The following is an 18,560-nucleotide window of genomic DNA, read 5'->3' as shown; positions in this document are numbered from 1 at the left end:
GTTGCATGTGTTTGTGTTCAAAAAGCAGTGATTGTTGTCACTGATAGTTAGCCAGAAGTAAGCAGTAAGACAATTCAGAACTGTGGTTTCAAGCATTCAGGCTTGGAGACGTCAGAACTGGCTAGGAATAAAAATGAAATGATTTCATGACTTAAAGAAATTAAGAACCAAGAAGAATTTGAAATTATCAACAATCATCTTGAATGTTACATTGAAAATGAAGATTTGGAGGATGCAATTGTTGATAACATTTTATGAAGGCAGTCCATTAACTGCACTAGGTGTCTGTGCTGATTTTGTTCAATATGTACACTGCATGAATTCTTCCGTCAATAACTATTTGAATCTAATGTACAGTTTAATAGTATTGTAGTGCTATTGGTAAGATAAAAGATAGATTTGTTTTGTTTTTCAGTTAAATACATAATTTGTTACTCAGTTTATCTTTTTTATACCTTTATAACTAATTTCATGAAACTTCAGCTAATTGGGGTAACCACTTAATTGGACCAAAATGTACTGATCCCGATGTGTCCCAATTAACTGACATCCATAGTACTTCTCAATGTATGCCCCTCAACTGAATCCACATTAGTCAAATTATAGTTATGGCTATAAATCCAGAACTACCAAATACATCAGATCAAATGAAGCTGGAAGTTGAAAACTCTGGGAAACTACTGCTACCAGGCTGTCAGTAGCACTGTCACATTTAAAGTGATTGGTTGATAGAGAAATGTTTCCAAAGGAATCATCTAGCACATTCATTTGTACAAGTGTACAAAAATAATGGCTGAAGTTTCCAAATGAAAAGATTCAAAAACATGGAATACTTCCAGTAGAAGAGAGAAGGGCACAGTAATAGTCCCAGTCATTTGAAGGGTATCAGTTAGAAAGACATGAATTTCTTTGTTTGCAAATAATGATGAGACAGTTATGTGGCTTGCTGAATAAAATGCTTAACTACAGTAAACTATCTGAACAGACAGCATTGCAAACGATTGAGGGAAAAAAAACAGGATCACAATTAAGCTTTTTCAAAAAGTCAGCATATTCAGAGCAGACTTCTTGCCTCCCTTCTCTACTATAAGTTACCAAGGGCTCAATATGTTTTGGCCTCTCATGGTCCGAGTCGATGTTCCCTCCCCTCCCTCCCTTCCCAATATCTTTTAGAATGCTTCTTTATTAATACATACTGATTAGCAATTTTTTGTTCAGTTTTCATGCTTACTGTATTTGCTTGAAGAGGATCAAACCGTAGCACCTTCTGCTTACAACATGGATAGAACCCAAAGCCAGAAGTAGACAACTGATTGCCTGGGGGAAGATACATCACTTGTTCTGGATGGTAGCGGCAGTGAGAGAGTTCAGTGCATGGAAAGACCTAAAACAAATTAAGATAGAGCAGTAGTAAATAAATGTATCTTGTAACACAGGTGTGAAAAAAGTATTTAATGATAAATTGCTTAATTTTGTGCTTTCGTAACTGGTCTTTTTAATTTATACCAGTTATTACTGTTGCAATACATGTGTTAATATACAAAACAGATACGTTTCACCAAAATAAGTATTTTTAAAATACTAGTCTTCCCTTATGGGAGAATTTATAGCCACCTACATACAAAAAAGATTATAAAGATTAAATATTCCTTCACATTCTAAATGAATTAAACAGAAAACAAGAGGAAGGCAGCAGAAAGGAAATTATAAACCAGTTAGCCTGACCTCAGTGATTGGGAAGATGTTGGAGTCAATTGTTAAGGATGAGGTGATGCAGTACTTGGTGACACAGGACAAGATAGTACAAAGTCAGCATGGTTTCCTTCAGGGAAAATCCTGCCTGATGAACCTGTTGGATTTCTTTGAGGAGATTACAAGTAGGATAGATAAAGGGGATACAGTTGATTTTAAATATCTGGACTTTCAGAAGGCCTTTGACAAGGTGCCACACATGAGGCTGCTTACCAAGTTAAGAGCCCTTGGTATTACAGGAAAGTTACTAACATGGTTAGTGCATTGGCTGATTGGCAGGAGGCAGCGAGTGGGAATAAAAGGATCCTTTTCTGGTTGGCTGCTAGTGACTAATGGTGTTCCAAAGGGGTCGGTGTTGGGACCACTTCTTTTTATATAAATGATTTAGATGATGGAATAGATGGCTTTCTTGCCATGTTTGCAGATGATACGAAGATTAGTGGAGGGGCAGATAGTGCTGAGGAAACAAGTAGGATGCAGAAGGACTTGGACAGATTAGGAGAATGGGCAGGAAAGTGGCAAATGGAATACAATGCTGGAAAATGCATGGTCATGCACTTTGGTAGTAGAAATACATGTGCGGACTATTTTCTAAACGGGGAGAAAATCCAGGAATCTGAGATGCAGAGGGACTTGGGAGTCCTTGTGCAGAACACCCTGAAGCTTAACATGCAGGTTGAGTCAGTGGTGAGGAAGGTAAATACCATGTTAGTATTCATTTCAAGAGGTCTGGAATACAAGAGCAAGGATGTGATGCCGAGGTTTTATAAGGCACTGGTGAGGCCTCACCTGGAGTATTGTGAACAGTTTTGGGCCCCTCATCTTAGAAAAGGTGTGCTGGCTTTGGAGAGGGTCCAGAGGTGGTTCACAAGGATGATTCCAGGAATGAAAGGGTTATCATATGAGGAACGTTTGATGGCTCTGGGTCTGTACTCACTGGAGTTCAGAAGAATGAGGGGGGATCTCATTGAAACCTTTTGAATGTTGAAAGGTCTAGACAGAGTCCCAGTTTACGCCACCAATCACTGATCCCAGAGCTATATCACTAGTCACTGATCCCAGTGCTACACCACTAGTCACAGACTTCATCCTTCCAACACCACTCTCTGCCTCTTATCATCAAACCACTCTTGGATCTCAGGTGCCTGCACCTTCTGGACTAGCCTACCATGTAACACCTTGTCAAATGCCTGGCTAAAATCCATATAGATAACACCTACTGCCCTGATTTCATCTATTTCCTCAAAACTATCTCAATCAAATTAGTGAGACAGGATTTCCCACTTGCATAGCAATGCTGGATATCCCAAACCAGTCTCTTTCCAAATAAACACAGATCTTGTTGCTTAGAATATTCTATGGTAACTTCCTACCACTGATAAAAGCTCATCAGGGTTCAGTTACCTGGCTTATCCCTGCAACCCTTCTTAAATACACGAAGGGTATCCTTTGGTCTTCTGGTCCCCCGCCTGGGGCTAATGAAAATACAGAAATCTCCATCAGGGTGCTAGCTGTTTCCTTCCATGTTATCCACACGTAATGGTGGATAAATCTTCTGGGTTGAGATCTGAAATTGATCTATTCGTTATTACATTTTCAAAACATTTAATGCCTCCGCCTTCTCAATAGCTACAAGTTCCAGACAATTTACTACACTACACATCCTTGGTGAATACAGATGAGAAGTATTCATTTAAAATTTTGCCCACTTCCCCTAGCATGTGGATTACCCCTATGTCATTAAGGGGACCCATTCTTTCCTTGGCTATTTACAAATTGTTTTGGCACTCTCCTCAATCTTCCTTGTCAAGGATGTTGCCTGACCTGTTTTTAATTTCCTTCTTATGTACTTGCCTATACCCTTTATATTCCTCAAAGGACTCACTTGATTATAGTTGTCCATACCAGTCATTTGGTTTCTTTTTTTCCTGATCAAACCTTAAATAACCTTGGTTATTCTAAGTTCCTTAATTTTGCCATCTTTTCCTTACACCCTTACCAAAATATGTTGAATCTGAACTCCTGCTGACTCTTGCTAGGTAATAATTTACTCATTAGTGTCTGCTCACAATATACTTAAACCAGGTCTTCTCTCATGCTAAAAATAAAATCAGATACCCCCAATTTTGGACCTATTCTTTAAGAAAAACATCAACCTTTTCCATAAGTACCTTGAAATTTGCATTACTGTCGCCACTGGTTTCAAAGTGTTCGCTCACTGACACTTCCACCACCTGCCTGGTTTCATTTACTAAGATGAGAAATAGTCGCCACTCGAGAGTGACCAAATACATATCATCTGCAAAAACATTCTTGGCCACACTTAAATTCTACCTTATCTAATCCCCTCACACTACAAAAATTACAGTCAAGTGTGGTCAGCTGCTGATCACAAACTTTTCTGCTGCTACTATCCTCTGAGAAGCCACTTCCCCCAACAATTTAAGTATTTTAGAACTATTTTAATAGCAAATATTTAGGTAGTAGCTTCCAATTTTAAAAAGATCGATTTTATTTTAATCTGTTTGAAAGGGAATATCCACAGAGGACTCCTGTGCTACTTGCCTGTCTTAACTGGCCTTTGTGATCAATACCCATGCCCTCTCTTTCCATACCTGCAGCATGACCAACTTGCTAAACCATATTTACATTTTCAACAACTACATGCTTTAACTTTGAAATATAAACTTCAACATCACCAAACCAATTCTAAAAAGGATTATGCCCCCACCCTGTCCACTGGAACACCATTAATTACAAACAAGATAGCCACCCACTCCAAGTACATTTGTAATAATGTTCATTCACAGAATGGTTACAGCATTGGAGGGGAGCAACTTGGCACAATAAGTCTTTCATACATGCGAAGCAGACAAATACAATCACAGCCACTCATTCATTGTCTTCCACAGCCTTTTCTATCTACCAATTCCTTTTTAAGCATCACTATAGGGGTTCACCACCCCTGCTCCACAGGACAATCTAGAATACTCACTGCAAAAAACTGTCAAATCTGCGCTTTTGTAATTCTATTTCCTTGACCCTTTTGTCAAGAAGAAATTTCTTCTCCATTTAACTTGGCTAGATTCTTCATAGATTTAGATATCTTTATCAAATCACATTGTAAATCCCTCTGTTCTAAGAAGAAGCATCCAAATTCTCTCAGCTATCCACGTCAGTCATCAGTGGAAATATTACAGTACCCAGAATTGGTCATAGAACTCCAGTTGTGGCCAAATCAGTGCTTTAACAAGATTTATCATGACATTCTTGCCATTGTCTCTTGTTGTAGGATCCTGTATATTTTTTAAATCAATTTTTCAAACTGCCCTACCACCTTCCACAATTTTTGTACATCTCCAGATCTCTATCTTTCCAGAACCTTTTCACCTTCTGTTTATGCTCTCTCTTCTCATGGCTTCTGCTTCACATTTTCCTGTATTAAATTTCGCTTGCACATCCACCTCTTGGAAGTTATGAGCCATCTGCAAATTAGGACATTATATCTGTATGTCCAGGTCCAAGACATTAATTTAAGTAAAGTACTGTTCCCAGGGAAATTCACTGAACTCTTTCCTCCAGTCTGAAAATAAACAGCTCACTTTTACTCTGAGCCCTATAACTTAGACAAATTTCTTTTTTTTTTAAGAATAGCACAGCACAGTACAGGTCCTTTGGCCCACAATGTTGTGCCGACCCTCAAACCGTGTCTCCCATATAAGCCCCCACCTTAAGTTCCTCCATATACCTGCCTAGTAGTCTCTTAAACTTCACTAGTGTATCTGCCTCCACCACTGACTCAGGCAGTGCATTCCACGCACCAACCACTGAGTAAAAACCCTTCCTCTAATATCCCCCTTGAACTTCACACCCCTTACCTTAAAACCATGTCCTCTTGTATTGAGCAGTGGTGCCTGGGGAAGAGGCACGGACTATCCACTCTATCTATTCCTCTTAATATTTTGTACACTTCTATCATGTTTCCTCTCATCCTCCTTCTCTCCAAAGAGTAAAGCCCTAGCTCCCTTAATCCCTGATCATAATGCATACTCCCTAAACCAGGCAGCATTCTGGTAAATCTCCTCTGTACCCTTTCCAATGCTTCCACATCCTTCCTATAGTGAGGCGACCAGAACTGGACACAGTACTCCAAGTGTGGCCAAACCAGAGTTTTATAGAGCTGCATCATTACATTGCGACTCTTAAACACTATCCCTCAACTTATGAAAGCTAACACCCCATAAGCTTTCTTAACTACCCTATCCACCTGTGAGGCAACTTTCAGGTATCTGTGGACATGTACCCCCAGATCCCTCTGCTCCTCCACACTACCAAGTATCCTGCCATTTACTTTGTACTCTGCCTTGGAGTTTGTCCTTCCAAAGTGTACCACCTCACACTTCTCCGGGTTGAACTCCATCTGCCACTTCTCAGCCCACTTCTGCATCCTATCAATGTCCCTCTGCACTCTTTGACAATCCTCTACACTATCTACAACACCACCAACCTTTGTGTCGTCTGCAAACTTGCCAACCCACACTTCCACCCCCACATCCAGGTCGTTAATAAAAATCACGAAAAGTAGAGGTCCCAGAACAGATCTTTGTGGGACACCACTAGTCACAATCCTCCAAGCTGAATCTACTCCCTCCACCATGACCCTCTGCCTTCTGCAGGCAAGCCAATTCGAAATCCACCTGGCCAAACTTCCCTGGATCCCATGCCTTCTGACTTTCTGAATAAGCCTACTGTATGGAACCTTGTCAAATGCCTTACTAAAATCCATATAGATCACATCCACTGCACTACCCTCATCTATATGCCTGGTCACCTCCTCAAAGAACTGTATCAGGCTTGTTAGACATGATCTGCCCTTCACAAAGCCATGCTGACTGTCCCTGATCAGACCATGATTCTCTAAACGCCCAAAGATCCTGACTCTAAGAATCTTTTCCAACAGCTTTCCCACCACAGACGTAAGGCTCACTGGTCTATAATTACCGGGACTATCCCTACTACCTTTTTTGAACAAGGGGACAATATTCGCCTCCCTCCAATCCTCCGGTGCCATTCCCGTGGACAACGAGGACATAAAGATCCTAGCCAGAGGCTCAGCAATCTCTTCCCTCACCTCGTGGAGCAGCCTGGGGAATATTCCGTCAGGCCCCGGGGACTTATCCGTCCTAAATGTATTTTAACAACTCCAACACCTCCTCTCCCTTAATATTAACATGCTCCAGAACATCAACCTCTCATATTGTCCTCAACATCATCAAGTTCCCTCTCATTGGTGAATACTGAAGAGAAGTATTCATTGAGGACCTTGCTCACCTCCACAGCTCCAGGCACATCTTCCCACCTTTATCTCTAATCAGTCCTACCTTCACTCCTGTCATCCTTTTTTCTTCACGTAATTGAAGAAGGCCTTGGGGTTTTACTTTACCCTACTCGCCAAGGCCTTCTCCTGCCCCCTTCTTGCTCTTCTCAGCTCCTTCTTAAGCTCTTTTCTTGCTTCCCTATATTCCTCAACAGATCCATCTGATCCTTGCTTCCTAAACCTCATGTATGCTGCCTTCTTCCACCTGACTAGATTTTCCACCTCACTTGTCACCCATGGTTCCTTCACCCTACCTTTCTTTATCTTCCTCACCGGGACAAATTTATCCCTAACATCCTGCAAGAGATCTCTAAACATCGACCACATGTCCATAGTACATTTCCCTGCAAAAACATCATCCCAATTCACACCCGCAAGTTCTAACCTTATAGCCTCATAATTTGCCCTTCCCCAATTAAAAATTTTCCTGTCCTCTCTGATTCTATCCTTTTCCATGATAATGCTAAAGGCCAAGGAGCGGTGGTCACTGTCCCCCAGATGCTCACCCACTGAGAGATCTGTGACCTGACCTGGTTCATTACCAAGTACTAGATCTAGTATGGCATTCCCCCTAGTCAGCCTGTCAACGTACTGTGACAGGAATCCGTCCTGGACACACTTAACAAACTCTGCCCCATCTAAACCCTTGGAACTAATCAGGTGCCAATCAATATTAAGGAAGTTCAAGTCACCCATGATAACAACACTGTTATTTTTGCACCTTTCCAAAATCTGCCTTCCAATCTGCTCCTCTGTATCTCTGCTGCTACCAGGGGGCCTATAAATACCTCCAGCAGAGTAACTGCTCCCTTCCTGTTCCTGACTTCCACCCATACTGACTCAAAAGAGGATCCTGCTACATTACCCACCCTTTCTGTAGCTGTAATAGTATCCCTGACCAGTATTGCCATCCCTCCTCCCCTTTTTCCACCCTCTCTATCCCTTTTAAAGCACTGAAATCCAGGAATATTGAGAATCCATTCCTGCCCTGGTGCCAGCCAAGTCTCTGTAATGGCCACTACATCATAATTCCATGTATGTATCCAAGTTCTCAGTTCATCACCTTTGTTCCTGATGCTTCTTGCATTGAGGTACACACACTTCAGCCGTTCTACCTTACTGTCTTTACACCGTTTATTCTGCTTCTCTTTCCTCAAAGCCTCTCTATATGTTAGATCTGGCTTTACTCTATACACTTCGTTCACTGCTCTTTCTTTACTGTCTGTTCCCCTTTTATTTGGGGGGAGGGCAGGCTTCAGTCATAATGACAAAACCTTCTATGCAACACTTAATTAGGTACAATTGAAAGTCCATATACTTGTATATCTCATCGACCAGGGACCCTTCATCAACTCTGCTGTTTTTCAAAAAATTGTGTAGAATTTGCCCTTATTGTATCCAAGCTAGCTTTCCTCACTCAATCCCCTGGTTGTCAATGTCCTCATCATTATTTTCAAAAGTTTCCCCATAAATAAAGTGAAAGTAACTGGCTTATGACTTTTGTTTTTTGCACCATTTTTGTTTGAACAAATGGGTAACACCTTCAATTCCCCAACCCATGGGCACCAGCCCTATAGCTACAGATGTTGGAAGAAGGTAGGCAATACCTTGATAATTCCCCTATGCTACCCACAGCACCCAGCTAATCATTCACACTGGTTAACTGACCCATTTTTAGTACAGCTAGCCCTTCATTACAGAAGTTCTTTTCTGTTGAGTAATTCCATTATCTGTCAATTAAAAAGCAAGGCACCTTAAATTGACTAAAGCAACACAACTCAAAGTTGCTGGTGAACGCAGCAGTCCAGGCAGCACCTCTAGGAAGAGGTACAGTCAACGTTTCGGGCCGAGACCGTTCGTCAGGACTAACTGAAGGAAGAGCTAGTAAGAGATTTGAAAGTGGGAGGGGGAGGGGGAGATCCAAAATGATAGGAGAAGACAGGAGGGGGAGGGATGGAGCCAAGAGCTGGACAGGTGATTAGCAAAAGGGATATGAGAGGATCATAGGACAGGAGGCCCAGGGAGAAAGAAAAGTATCCCATGATCCTTTCATATCCCTTTTGCCAATCAACTGTCCAGCTCTTGGCTCCATCCCTCCCCCTCCTGTCTTCTCCTATCACGTCGACTGTACCTCTTCCTAGAGATGTTGCCTGGCCTGCTGCGTTCACCAGCAACTTTGAGTTGTGTTGCTTGAATTTCCAGCATCTGCAGAATTCCTCGTGTTTGCGTTTTTAAATTGACTAAAACCAGTTTATATAACAGATTTAAAAAATAACTTGTTGGAAGTGGCACTTTTAACATTCTTTTTACAATTCAGCATCAAAAGTAAATATGAAAGCTTACTTTTTTACATCTTGCACACGGTAACCAATTTATAGTTCCCCATAAACGCCAATACACGTCTTGCCAAGACTTCAAGTCTTCATAGAGGCTATTAAGATACTCGTGCACTTCCCAGTTTTTGTCCCTAAAAATTGCAAATGCTCAGGTTAACTTTACTCTTATTATTACATTGGGAAAAATTTAGCAAAAAGAGTAACGGACCATCAAAAAAATACAGCAATTTCAAAAACCAGGAAGAATGTTAGGTCAGTTACAAGTTTGCATCAATTTTTTTTGGTTAGATGTTGCAGGAATAAATGTGATGGGTAGGCTAAAAGTATCAAAGGCAGCAACCAGTAACCTCAACACCTTATTTTTATGGATAAACTCTGCTGCAAGCTCAAGCATTTGTATAATTCAGAAGTTACCTATTGTGCAAGTATATTATATTTCCATGCAGATCAATATTTATTTTCACAGGCAAACAAGGAAGCATTTTCTCAGTTTCTTTGGTAAGAAGTTTCTTACACAAACTACATCTGAAAAAGACATGAACACCACATGACATCTTCAGTAGTCAGGAATAACAGTTCAAACAATTTCTCAAAATCATTTGAAAATTTTCAAGTAGTACCTGTACAGGGTATGGGCACTCCCTGGAGAATCTGGGTCCTTGTACTCTGGATCAAATAGCCTCTCAATCTTCTTACAAAATATTTTGCTTTTTAATAGAATAATATTATAAATTAAACCACAAAGTATTTAAGTTGTATTTTTAAAAAGATTACATTTCTTTCAACTTATTTTTTCTCTATATTAAAAATCATTCATTTGAAGCTTATGTACTGATGACACTATGCTTACAAGAGAATGATTTAGTCATTACACAAGAACAGAAGAAAACAGGAGCTGTAGTAGACCACCAGGCCCCTCAAGCTGTGTTGGTATTCAACATAATCATGGTTGATCTTTCATAGTTCCCCACAGACCTCAAATGTTTATCTAGCTCCACCTTGAATTTTAGTAATTATTTAGCTTCCACCATTCTCTGGGGCAGAGAATTCCACTTCCCACTCAGAGAGAAAAAAACATGAAATTAGCGTAAGCATTAAGCACTCCAAGTAGTACAAAACCACAAGTATAATGAAGCCCCAAAAATGTAAACTGTTCGCTCTACCTCAGAGCTAGACAAAATAATCAAATTTGTGGCAATTAATGCTGAATTATGAGGTTTTAAGAATGTACACCCACTACTCAGGATGGGAGTTAAATAATCATTTAAGAGAGTAACAAGTCATTTATAGTCTTTTCTAAATTGTGTACGATAAACTAGTGATGAGCTGCCCCAATCTGCTGTCACCCATATGGTGTAGGAACTCCTACAGTACTGTTAGTTGGAGTGTTCCAAGAATTTCTTCCAGTGATAATAAGCAAATCAGAAATATATTTCCCAGAAAAGATCGTTTGTAAATCACAGAGGAAAATTGTAGATAGTGGTACTCCACTGAATTTCGTATATTTTTAGTTAAATACCTTGGAGGCTTTATTACTGTTTTTACATTGAAGCCAATCACAGTAAAACTCTAAAATAGAATTTAGATTCTCCAGATCATCAGATGCTATTCTATTAATGCACTAACAGATTTTAAGTTTATTTTTTTAAAAAATGTTACACACTAACATTTCAAGGTAATGTAGGAAAAAGAACCATGGAACGTGGAAAGTGCGAATATCTGCTGGAGAACCAGATATCAAACCACTAAGATTTTTGAAGTCCAAGAGCAAATCATCATTTTTACTATACATTATTCTTACCCTAAATGTTAATTATTTTAATAAAACAAAATAATGTTTCCTCATAATGGAAATATTCTGATCTAGGATGGTCCAGAACGTGCTATAAGCCAGCTTTGTTAATGATCTTTAGCTCAGTATCAGTCAATAAATGCTTATAAATTCCAATATCTGCTTCCAACTTTCAAGTTACTACAGATAGACTGTTACTATGATTTCTATTCTCACATATTCAACGAGCAGTTTCAGCTTCCATTACAAAATAAACTTGGCAATGCAGAAGGATTGAGCAAAACAAAACAAAGAAGAAAAAAACATACGTAGCTGTATAGTAACAGTTAGAGAAATAAATCTAACTTCAAGAGGAGGAACATGTCCTAATGTAGCATTTTGATCTTTCATAATAGCTAATCTACACTGTATTGATTCTATTTAATGCACATTAACACCAAAGGACAAATATTTAAAAATATGCCATCAGAATTATTTATTAAAACAAAGACTATTGTTACCAGCAAAAAAAAACCTGATATTCTTTTATCTGATGCTTGCTTAATATGAAAATAATATGCGTAACTTACCCCGAAAACACTGAAGGAGAAAAAGTACAATTGAAGAATGGCACAGACTAGGACCAAGAGGTTGGGAATTAGCAAAAGCCAAGATCTGAACACACATCAAGTTATCATACTGCAAATCTGTTTTACATTTTAGTTGTGATGCACTGTAATTGATTTTGACCACATTGGTGCATTGTTTACGTAAGGCAAAACATACTTTATCCACAAAGGGAGGGAAAAATATCACCATCCAACTCACAGACTTTACTCAAGGATCTAATGTAACCGCATATTGTGTTTCAGCTAATAATATTCTCAGGTAACTATAATTTTACACTTCAGGTTACCTTTTAAATTTATCTTTTCTGTCCTTTACTTCATCAGCTTCATTATGTGTGAAGAGGTCAATAATACGTGTGGCTAGGGTGCCATTGATGCAGTTCATATTACAAGGAGTAGCTACGATGGCACTCATATTTTTATGACAGTACTGTATGCACTCTTCAACCTAAAGCAACAAAGAGCAAATATAGAAAATGCACTGAATATAATAATTAGGATGAATCATGCAGCATCCATCTCCTTACCCTAAGCTTATTTATCTACTTGCTTCAGTTGAATGAGAAGCAACAGAACTTTGCAAACTCCAGCACTTCACAATATTAGATGACTAACATCAACACCACATTTAAAAAGACTATCATTAAAGCAATATGCTTTATTTTGGAGTATATATTTTGCAATAAAGCCTTTATTTCTGCTCTTTGTCATATTAAAAACCACCCATTTCCATGTACCAAGCTCAAAACAAAGAGGAGAAAAGGGTGATGAACTTTCTCCATGGTACTCCATGATTAACCAGCAAAATATTCAAGTGCAGTCACAAGACATTTATAATTTTGTACCTATAATCTTAAGTGAGATTTAAGATACTTCAGCTTCAAATCAAAGATCATTTATGTTGGTTGAAGTAATAGCTTCAAGTTGAATATTTGCATATAAAAATAAGTTAGGGCCATATCACCTAGGAACCAACACAATAAAATGAAATGATGATACAGTCAATTTACTTTATAATGCTCAAACCACTGCAGCTAGCTAGTTAGTTAGATGTTATCTATCTAGTTATTGATTTATTTGGAGATATAGTGCAGAATAGGCCCTTCCGGCCCACCAAGCCACATTGCCCAGCAACCCACCGATTTAACCCCTAGCCTAATCACAGAACAATTTATAATGACAAATTAACCGGTATATCTTTGGACTGTAGGAGAAAACTGCTGCACCCAAAGGGAATGCACGCACATGAAAAGAACGTACAAACTTTCTTACAAAGGACACCAGAATTGAACTCCGAACTCCGACATCCCGAGCTGTAATAGTGTCACACTAACCCCTATGCTACTGTGGTGCCCATGGTACTGCATAAATACAGCACGAATTACTTTTATCTTCATAATATAACAAATACAGCTAATATTTCAATGTGATTTAAAACTGCATTAGAGCTGAAGAACTGTTATTAATATCTATTTATGAGCACAAAAAGTTTGTTCTTAAATTTGCTAACAATCCTAATTAAACATAACAGTAAATTTAAAGTTGGAATATTATCTATTCCAAGTTAGTGTAGTATATTCTCTCAGTGGCCACTTTATTAGGTATACCTGTTCAGTAATGCAAATGTCTAATCAGCTAATCATGTAGTGGCAACTCAATACATAAAAGCATGTAGACATGGTCAAGAGATTCAGTTGTTACTCAGGCAAAACATCAGAACAGGGATGAAATATGATCTCAGTGATTTTAATTGTGGAATGATTGTTGGTGCCAGGCAAGGTTGTGTGAGTATTTCAGAAACTGCAGATCTCCTGGGATTTTCATGCACGACAGTCTCTGGAGTTTACAGAGAATGATGTTAAAAAAAAAAAGCAACAAAATAAAACATCCAGTGAGCGACAGTTCTGTGGGCAAAAATGCTTTGTTAATGAGAGAGGTCAAAGGAGAATAACCAGACTGGTTCAAGCTGACAGGAAAGCAACAGTAACTCAATAACCATGCATCATAACAGCGGTGTGCAGAAAGACAACTCTGAATGCTTAACAAGTCAATCCTTGAAATGGATGGGCTACAGCACCAGAAGACCACACCGGGTTCCACTCCTGTACCTAATAAAGTGGCCACTGAGTGCAGGTATTTGTACCTGTGATTAAAACAATATTTCATATACCATTGCAATGTCATTTATGAAGCCAATATAAACCTGAAAACAGTTGCAGATGCTAGAAATTGACTGCAAGCATTAAGTCTACTTTTCTCTCCAGATTCAATGTGTTGAATACTAGCAGTATTTTCTGCTCCTACTGCAGGGCAAGAATTGACTATGTTTGAGAGACTTGAAAAGGAAGCTTTGCACAATCTATCATGTTTCTTTCAGAATATCCCAAAATGTTTTAAGGTCAATTGATACTTTTAAAGTATGGCAAGTGATTTATTTTGGAAAATATGGCAGTCACTGTGCATACAAGAAGTATCCACAAGTAACAATGTGTTATGACCAGATGGTATGTTTTTTCAGTAATATTGCAAAATGAATAACTTATTGCCCACAAAACTGGAATTAATCCTCCTAATTTTTGAAATATTGCTATGTGATCTTTTACATCCAGTTGGGGAACATTATTTTACTGTTCTACATTTGAGAACAAGCCTTTAGCCCCCAACTTTGTGGCTGAGAATTATGGAGATTACCAATTGTGCTACAGTTGACAATGTTGATGTGATGCTGTTGGAAAACCGCCATATGGATTTCATGCCTATGAGCAGTATAACTAACATGTTACTTCTGAATTGTCCTTAACAGAGACCAGACTGCCTGTACTGGGAATGGAGGCCTTACCTGCATTCACCCCAGTACGTAAATATAATTGCCAATCATATAAAAGGCACTATTCAAAAATGTACTGATACTGTAAATATCCATAACATTTAAGCTTAGGGTACATATTATAAAGTTGGAATTGTCAACCACAAGCAGATACTACTCCATTTATTTTTAAATCATATGATTGAATATTTAAAACAAATTCATATGACTAATCTCGTAAATGGATGCAGAATAATCTAATCTAATACTTTATGACACTATTTCAAAGGGGAAGTATTTTGTCCTAAATCAATATAATCTAAGAATAGATCATCTATTCATTGCTTTTGATGGTTTATCTTGCTCAAATTGATTGCTAAATTTCCTATATTACCTCAATGAGCAACTCAAACCACTTTGTAAATGGTAAAGTGCAAATGGATACCTTTCAACAGATGTGAAAGGCAGTGAGTATATGCAAACTTTTTTTCTTTTACTATGTATGACTCTGCAAAATAAGAGGATAGGAAAAAAAGACAGATTTTCACAAATCAGATTATATTTGTCACATTAGTAATTAATTAAAAATATACTTACCAGGGAATCCATTTTCAAAAATTCAGATGAAATGAGAATTGAGACGACATTACTAGGCTCTAAAAGAAATGGAAAACAAAATTTCCATAAATGTCACAAATTGTAACTGTAAGTTTCATAAACACAAGATGATAGGTAAATAGGTCATTTGTAATTGTCATAATCAATTCGAGCAATAATTAATGCTATCAATTTTCAGAACAATAAAATGCTAGATACTTTATTTTCAAAGGCCCATAAAATGCTTTATGCATCTGACTCAAAAATCTGTAGCAGGTTTATTGTTGCATTATTATAATGCATTGTTTGAGAATAATCAAACCTAATTTATAAAAAGTTACAAACAAGATTAAGTCTGCAGATGCTGGAAATCCGAGTAACACACACAAAATGCTGGAGGACCTCAGCAGGCCAGACAGCATCTATGGAAAAAAGTACAGTTGACATACTTTTTTTTTAAAACAAAAAGAAAAATCAGAGGGAAGCGTTAGTTTCTATTTCCTCCATAAAGAGCACCACATATTAACTATTAAAAACTTAGCTAGAATACCTTCCTTAACAGTAAAATATAAATGTGTGCCTTTAATAGATCTATATAGTGATATAATTTTCCTGTCTCCATATTGCAGCAGTGATATTACAGGGTCTCAAAATTGTATTATTAGGTTATCAGCAAGGATAGTTAAATCAAATGATTGTGTCAATTCCTTCGGACACTAAAATTTATACAAAAGTAACAGCCTGAGCATTCAAGACTTGCAGCGTGTTACAATAATAAGAAAGCAAATCCCCACATTGCAGTGAAGCAAAATTGACAGCTTAATTCAAGTTATTGAATTATTTGGATCACTTAGCACAAACAACTTTGAGTAATCAGAAGTAGACTGCATTCTAAAGTATTTCATGGGGATTTATATTTGGCCTTCTCTTGTATTTAATCAGCTGGTCATGGGAGAACTAAACAGACTAAAAATATGGATCAACAAGTAAATGATGATACCACAAAATGTGGAAGCAGCAACTGGACTGGTACACAGAATGCCAAAATTACTTCAATTTGCCCATAAACATACATTAATAATGTTAAAATGTGGAGCAACCAAAGAAAACAGCAATAGTAAACTGAAAATATTTAAACCAAATTGAATGCAAAAGAACAAGCAAAACAAAATGTTAAATTCTAACATCAATAATATAGCCAAGTTTTACTTTACCCTTCACAAATATTTCTCCACCATACCATCAACACTAACTCACTCAAGAACATCTCTACCAAGTACAAATACCACATTTTGATCCTATGAAGACAAGCTGTGTCAGTCTGATACACCATCTGAAGAAAAATATGAAAAGATGGAGGACAGCAATCATAATTTGGTAATTACTTCAAGGGGCACAGAAATTGGATCTATACCTCACTCATAAAACCACATCCTTCCATCACATTACAAAGATAGGCACACAGTGAGTAGTTTTAGACAAGGAATCAAATTTAATACATACTAGACAACGGGGTGACCTGCTGGGGCACCCTTTGAGAGAAGGGTAGTGCAGTCTGATGTGACCAGAATAAACATTAAATTTTCCTGAATGCTACTGGTATCGCTTTGCTTTGGAAACTTAAGTAGAAACCTCAGTTTATTAAAGAAGAACAATGCATAGCAAAGCAAATATAGCTGCTCCTCATTTAAGGAAGGACACTTTTGATGGCATCATTTCTGGTTTATCTGCCAGCCTTCTGGAGACATGCAGCTCTTTCATCCCCCATCTCTTCAGCTCTTCTGCTGTTTGTTGTTTGTCTCTGATCCGGGAGATGTACATGCCTCATCACTTCTGTCTCTTCTTCTCTCATCTTTTTTTGTCCTGACTCTGATCCTGGAGTCATGCGGCCCTGGCCTCATCCAATTCTTGTTCTCTCCCTCTCCTTGCCGCTTCCTGACGACTTTTGGCATCATCTCTTGACCATAATATCCCCCTTCCCTTTCCACGCGGCATAATTAGGCTGACCATTTTTTCTTTTTACCCTAATGCTGGATAGAAGATACGAAGCATTAACACCAAAGGATGCTGATTATTCTTGATGATGCGGTTGGCACTCTCCTAAATGGACGTGATATAGTCACTGCTGTCTTTTGACTGCAGCAAAGGGTTTTATGGGTGTCTCGAAGTATGTCATTACAATAAGATTCAATTATCTCTTATTGATGGGTGGCAGTTAAATCTGTCCCAATCCTGCACATGCTGATGGTGGTGATTAGCAGAATGTGACCCCGCGAAATAGAGCTGCCCTGCCCTTTTGCTCCAGTAGGTGTCGCTGCTGAGACGGGCTGTGCACATGCGTTGGGCTGTCACGTCCCAATTTCCATGATGGCCGATCAGGTCTCAGGTTAAAAGGGAGCCTGTTTATTTTGGCAAATGAGCAATTTTATACGAATATATAACCCTGCACTTTGCCTGCATTCTGTAAGTTAGTGCATTTTAATTCGATTTAGCCAAAAAAATTGTCGCTGTAATGCACCGTTTGCGCTAATTGGAGGCCACAAACAGACAAACAGAGCATGAGAGTTTTAGTATATAGATGTTTCTACGTGGGAAATGTCTTTTCAACGAAGCTCTACCCCATGTTTGAAAAGTAAATTATGAACAATCTTCTGTTCCTATTTTTTAAGTTACTATACTTAATGATGGTGAAGGCTGACCATTTGAAATGTGGCAGTGAGAGGATGCTTAAGAACAAATGTGAGTATGTGGCACAACCTGGCAATAAGAAAATAAATAAACCAAGCAAGAAAACACTACTGTATAAGGATTTAAGAATTTATTAGAAGACAACATGAAGGTAACATACTGTGTATGAATTGAACATGAAGTGTACACCATTATCCAATTGTAAATACAGTACATTACCTTGAGATAAAATATACTATAAACTACATAAATCCTTAATACCGAAGAAAATCAGTATAAAGTTATGACAAGCTCTCCAATCTACAAATATTCAGTTACAATGTTATCCTCATACATACCGAGCTCTGGTTGCTCAGCCTGTCCTTGATGCTTTAGTTTCTTCTTCACATAGCTCATCAACCAGGCAAAGATATGGACATCACAATGCACCGAAATATCTACTTCTTGCCAACGCTGTGCATCTACAGAGAGATACTCAGCAAAATATTTCATCTCACTGACGAGCAAATTCCGAGGGCAAACAAAATCACGCTTCAAGTTTTTGGCTTCATCACAAACGTGAATTACCACGCTAGGCCTATTGAGAAAAAATACAAATTGAAAA

The 18,560-nt window shown here is 38.3% G+C and overlaps 1 protein-coding gene across 11 annotated transcripts in view; it reads right to left on the bottom strand.

Moving 5' to 3' along the window:
• sanbr (SANT and BTB domain regulator of CSR) overlaps nt 1-18,560 on the bottom strand; it is a 66,893-nt gene that overhangs the window by 31,390 nt on the left and 16,943 nt on the right. For all 11 annotated transcript variants that reach the window (XM_063055973.1, XM_063055971.1, XM_063055970.1 and 8 more), the window contains 7 exons: nt 18,295-18,533; nt 15,269-15,327; nt 12,153-12,313; nt 10,086-10,172; nt 9,880-9,990; nt 9,473-9,596; nt 1,232-1,384 (listed from right to left, as the gene is read on the bottom strand). In XM_063055973.1, the coding sequence (XP_062912043.1) occupies nt 1,232-1,384; nt 9,473-9,596; nt 9,880-9,990; nt 10,086-10,172; nt 12,153-12,313; nt 15,269-15,327; nt 18,295-18,533 (934 nt within the window). The remainder of the gene's footprint in view (nt 1-1,231; nt 1,385-9,472; nt 9,597-9,879; nt 9,991-10,085; nt 10,173-12,152; nt 12,314-15,268; nt 15,328-18,294; nt 18,534-18,560) is intronic.

Source organism: Mobula hypostoma, chromosome 8, assembly GCF_963921235.1.
Source record: "Mobula hypostoma chromosome 8, sMobHyp1.1, whole genome shotgun sequence".
NCBI classification, from domain to species: Eukaryota; Metazoa; Chordata; class Chondrichthyes; order Myliobatiformes; family Myliobatidae; genus Mobula; species Mobula hypostoma.
This window is presented reverse-complemented; position numbering and strand designations above follow the sequence as displayed.